We start from the raw sequence: 5,620 nt of genomic DNA, 5'->3' as shown, positions 1-5,620 counted from the left end.
TAAGCATTCAAAAAATGTATAAACTATATACGGAATTTTATGGCGATGAAAACATTATTGGACAACTTGCTACGCATCGCCAGTATAGAGACATCTTTAACACTGAATTTAATATCAGTTTCTTTAGACCAAAGAAAGATCAGTGCGATGTCTGCTCAGTCTTTAACCTAGCTGATAAAACTGGGAATGTCGACTTACGGGAGAACTATGAACGTCACTTTGCCAATAAAATAGTGGCTAGAAATATGAAAAACAGTGACAAAGAACTCGCCTTGACGGATAAGACCATCCGCGTTGCATGTTTCGATCTCCAAAAAGTTTTAGCGACTCCCCAATCGAATGTAAGCGATTTTTATTATAAAAGTAAGTATGCTACATACAATTAATTAATATTTAAATGGGAATAAGCCACAATTAAAGGTTAAAATACATTTATTGACGTTTCAATTTCCACTTCGGAAATCGTTCTCAAAATACTTATTAGTATTTTGAGAACGATTTCCGAAGTGGAAATTGAAACGTCAATAAATGTATTTTAACCTTTAATTGTGGCTTATTCCCATTTAAATATTAATTAATTTAAAATGCCACAAGAAAATAGCTTCAGAACAATATGCTACATACAACTTCACCATATTTGATATAGGCAACAATGATAGTTTCTGTTATGTATGGCATGAACAAATTGAAGAACTGCAATAACGTTTGTTTATAATATTTTGTAATTTAACTTCGATGTAGACTTTAAGAATAAATACAATTTCACATAACGATGGTATGTATTATTTATATTCCTGATTTTTTTTCCAGCGAATACTGTACTAACTCATTCAAAATCCAGATAAAGAAACAAAATTGACATGTTTAAAAGCACAAATCGAACAATACGGTAAACACAATGGATAAGTATAAAAAGAATTTAATCTTGTTTTTTTCGAAAACTTCAAAAAATGAGTTAGTACAGTGTTCGCTGGATGAGTCGATATAGTTACGGACCCTGACACTAGACGATGCGTCAATCGTCGTTTTACTTTTTAACACAGGACTGGCACTGCTAGGTGGAAGTGTGCTGTGATGTTGTTCCATGGTTGACATTTGCGGCTATATTCAGCTTGAACTTTCGTAAGGTAACCAAGATAAAAGATTCGATCACAGAATACTCCGTCCGTTGTGATTAGTATTCTGTGATTCGATCATGATTCGATGTAAAAACATGTTCAAAGTTAAAGAATATGAATATAAAGCATTGTGAACTTCATTCAGTAGTCCGGATCTTCACAATGTTTTATTAATTTTTTACCAGAAAAAAGAAGAATAAATACATTTTTTAAACCCACCTAACTACCCAACCTAGAAAATTAAGCAAAATTCTGGCGTTGTTAGAGTACTCCAGTATTGTGAAAATTCTATTCCAAACTCTAAAAAAGTAACAAAATGACTTTGAAACACGCAAGTTTCATTGCAAGAACTGTATTTGTACAAAATAACGATGTGGATGCAGCATGCAGAGTATTAAATAGAATCTTAGGACGAGAAGATATTTTAGATCAATATAGAAGAACTAGATACTTTGAAAAACCATTTCAGGTAAATGTTGCTTGATAATAATGATAATTTAGAAACTGTAATGGTTTAATGTGTTTATTACTTATATCTACAAACGTTATTTTACTGAAGTTTACAATAAAACTCTTTGCATTTTAATATTTTAAGTTGCTATTATTACCATTATATTACATTTTTACCGTTTTTGTAGTTTCGCAGAAGAATTAATTTTGAGAGATGTAAATCAATCTTCAATGAAGATATGGATAGAAAAATTCAATTTGTTATGAGGAAAAATAGAACAGATCCCTTTCCAGGATGTTCATAAAACTTGTTTTTAATTGTAAGTTGACAGTCTTTAAATTTATAGCATTTAATACCTCCATTTGTGATTTAATCTAGTATTACACATAATTGACTTTTCTCCTCTATTTCTCAACTCTGGTGATCTTGCTTGCCTGTTCATTAGTCCAAGCAATTTGTGATCTGTTTTTATTCTTTCTGTTCAATAGTCTATTTTGGCATAAACAAAAAAAGGGAATGTTATACTTATTAAAAATATCTACTGGTTTCTACTTCATTACTTTAAGCATACTATTCAATCAACACGAAATTATGTCTCTTCTTCTGGAGATATGGGATCTATTAATAATTACAACATTGTACACTTCTGTTTATGTTAGTTGTTAAAAATCGACATATACCTGGAAGTCTTCCTTGGGGAAGTTTTTGCACTACTTTTTTTATACTCTACAACACTACTTTCTGTGAAAATTAAAAATTCTGTGAAATTTTGTTATATAATTGTGACAGTGTAATGTTTTCTACTTTATTTATCCTTTATTTATGCAATGTACTTTTTATATAATTAAAATTAATTTTTTTTCAGATCGTGAAGTAATGTGAGAATAATAGTTTTACTGTAGTATTATCAAGTTTATTTGTTTAAATAAAAAGAATAAAGACCAGGAATCATGTTGTTTGTCCACCTGTCTGTGTGATAATTCTTAAAGAAAAAATACTGGAGTATGAAACTTACATAGTGAGAGTAACAAAGTGGCAACAACATTAGAAAAACAAGTTGAATTGTCAGATGCTAGAATTCTTTTACTTGCCAAGTGATCAGATTACTATCAGAAAACTTTGTGCCATATTTAACATGTTGATCGCCATAATGATAATATTTTTTTGCCTTTTCCCAGGCCAATTTATTTTTTTCGTTTAAAACACATAAAAATGCAGTACAAAAACAATGCATTTCTTAAATATAGCAAAATTTCTTTCTAAACATGATTTTGAATTGTGAGGCACGGGTGCATTGCGCAGCCTAATAAGAAATAAAATTGTTAAGCTGAGGCGATGCGCATGTACCTCACAAATTTGCAAAAATTAACCTGCGTATTGTAGCGGTATGGGTCTAACCAGTGTATTATTTACCTGTGTATTGTAGCGGTATGGGTCTAACCAGTGTATTATTTAGTTTGCATCGGCTTGTTATCCTAGTAACAGTATCGCTGTAAAATTGAGAGAAATGGGTGACTATGAAAAAAATAAAAGTAAACTACAAAAACTAATGGATATGTTCTCAGATAAAGAGGTGTTTGAGTATTCATTGGAAAGTTATATCGCAAGTAGTTATATTTCAAGTAGTTATTATTCAGATTCATCTAATTATTCTTCATCACCTGTTCAAAAAAAAGAAGAAAAAAAAGGTACTCAACATTTATAATAACTCTAATAGCATAGATCAACCCAGTACATCATTTGCAGTACAAATCGGAAGTGTTGAACAAGAAACACATGCTGACAACATGGAAACTAATCCTGTTAGCAGTCCTACATCTAATAGATGAAACGATTGAAAGTGTTATCAAAAACTTTAAGTGAGATAGTGATACAGCTGATGAAATACCTAGTGCTTCTGCAGTGTTGAACTGGAATGAGGTAACCGGGGATAATTTGAAACATTTCACTGTTTCGAGCAAGGGTTGAATATAAATGAAAATATCTCAGGTATGCATGATAACCAGTCCATTGATTTTTTTACTGTTTGTGGATGACGATATCATAAATGTGATGGTACAAGAAACCAATAAATACGCTTCGCAAAAAGCAGAAAGAACCAATTTTTACTTCAAGCTCAGATTCGACAATGGAAGGATACTATTACTGACAAATTGAAAATATTTTTGGGTATACAGATTTGGATGGGATTAGTTCAGATGCCTAGTGTGACATCCTATTGGTGTAAGAATATCTTATATTCAAACTAAATAAAATCGTTAATGTCCCGAAACCAATTTGAGCTCCTCTTGAGCCACTGGCATTTTTCTGATAATGAAAGTACAGATACTTCACACAGACTTCAATCAAGACAGACAATCAAATCCCTTCTAAATCATATCAGTCAAAAATTTCAAAACACAGTAACCCCTTCATGTAATGTTTACGTACACAAAACCCTCGTGCCTTTTTGAGGATGTCTTAGTTTTCTACAATATATAAAAAACAAAAGACACAAGTTTGGGGTAAAAGTTTTCAAACTTTGTCTTGAACAAGGTTACATGTATGATTTCAAAATATATTGTGAGACAGAAAAAAATACTACTTCTGACAGTGTACCAAAATCGATTGTTATGGGGCTTTACAAAAATTTATTGGATAGTGGTCGAACCATTTTTGTGGATAACTATTATAGCAGTATCGAACTTGCTCACAAATTGCTGGGCACACAAACTCATCTGGTCGACACCTTAAGAAAAAATCGGAAGGGAATCCCAAAAGACATAGTACAAAGAAAATTAAAAAAAGGCGAAGTTATTGCCAAGGAAAGTGATTCTGGAGGTGATACTGAAGTGGTGTGATAAATGTGAAGTTTTGATGCTGACAACAAAACACAAAAATAAGATGGTTACTGTAAAGTCCAAAAATAGAACTGAAAAGGAAAAACCAACAGCTATTAGAGACTATAACCATAACAAAAGTTTCATTGATCTCTCTGATCAACTAAAAGCCTACTCTTCTTGCCTCAGATGTAGCTTCAAGTGGTATCACAAATTGGTAATAGAAGTTCTTCTAGGTTCAACTATCATAAACGCGTTTATACTATATAAACAGGTTACTGGTAAAAATATCACAATTACCCAATTTAGAGAAGATATTCTCTAGATAGAAACACTTGCTATATAACCTCTTATATTTGCACTTGCAAATATAACCTCAAGAGAAAATCCTCCATTGGTAGAGAGCCATCACATTCAGGAAGTGAACACTACTAGTAGACGTAGATGCTCAAATTGCTACAAGAACATGTCCGAACAACACTGTAGAAAATACGCCACATCTAAGGCCACTATGTCGCGTTATAAATGTATACAGTGCGATAAATTTTATTGTATACCTTGCTTTACTTCTGTTCATATGTACAAATTATAAAGACTGCAAAATACTGATTTCTTCTTCTTCTTTAAGTTCCATCTTCTATCAAAGGTTAGAAATCATCATGGCTATGCGGACTCTGTTGACTGCCGCTCTAAAAAGTTCTGCACTACTGCATTCAAACCATTCCCTTAAGTTCTTAAGCCAGGATATTCTTCGTCTTCCCACATTTCGCTTTCCTCGGATTTTGCCTTGCATAATAAGTTGTAATAATGCGTATTTTTACCCTCTCATCACATGTTCCAAGGACTCAAGTTTTCGTCTTTTGATAGTTAATATTATTTCCGCCTCATTTCCTATTATTCTAGTTACTTCTACGTTTGACATTCTTTGAATCCATGATATTCGTAGGATTCTTTTGTAACACCAAAATTCAAAGGCGGCCAACTTATTCAGATGGACTTGTTTTAATACGCTTCCAAGCCATAAAGAAGAGTAGAGAACATGTAACATCGAAGCATTCGCAGGCGTAGTTCTAACCCTATATCCCGACAACAAAGAAACTTTTTAAGTTTAATGAATGATGCACATGCTATTTCAATGTGTGTCCTAATTTCTTTGGTTTGGTCTACATCTGATGTTATCCATGTTCCTAAGTATTTATAGTTATTAACACTCTCAATTGCAGTATCTTAAT

The 5,620-nt window shown here is 32.3% G+C and overlaps 1 protein-coding gene across 1 annotated transcript; it reads left to right on the top strand.

The window, feature by feature from the left end:
• The first annotated feature begins 1,224 nt into the window (after nucleotides 1-1,224).
• Nucleotides 1,225-2,517, top strand: mRpS21 (mitochondrial ribosomal protein S21). The gene is made up of 3 exons (XM_072537855.1): nucleotides 1,225-1,587; nucleotides 1,757-1,888; nucleotides 2,435-2,517. Exons 1-2 carry the CDS (start codon nucleotides 1,435-1,437, stop codon nucleotides 1,871-1,873), a joined length of 270 nt encoding a protein of 89 aa, XP_072393956.1. The 5' UTR covers nucleotides 1,225-1,434; the 3' UTR covers nucleotides 1,874-1,888; nucleotides 2,435-2,517.
• Nucleotides 2,518-5,620: the final 3,103 nt, after the last annotated feature.

The sequence above is a fragment of the Diabrotica undecimpunctata genome, chromosome 7 (assembly GCF_040954645.1).
Source record: "Diabrotica undecimpunctata isolate CICGRU chromosome 7, icDiaUnde3, whole genome shotgun sequence".
NCBI lineage: Eukaryota > Metazoa > Arthropoda > Insecta > Coleoptera > Chrysomelidae > Diabrotica > Diabrotica undecimpunctata.
The sequence above is the reverse complement of the archived record's forward strand: the minus strand, read 5'-3'. Positions and strand labels throughout refer to the sequence as shown.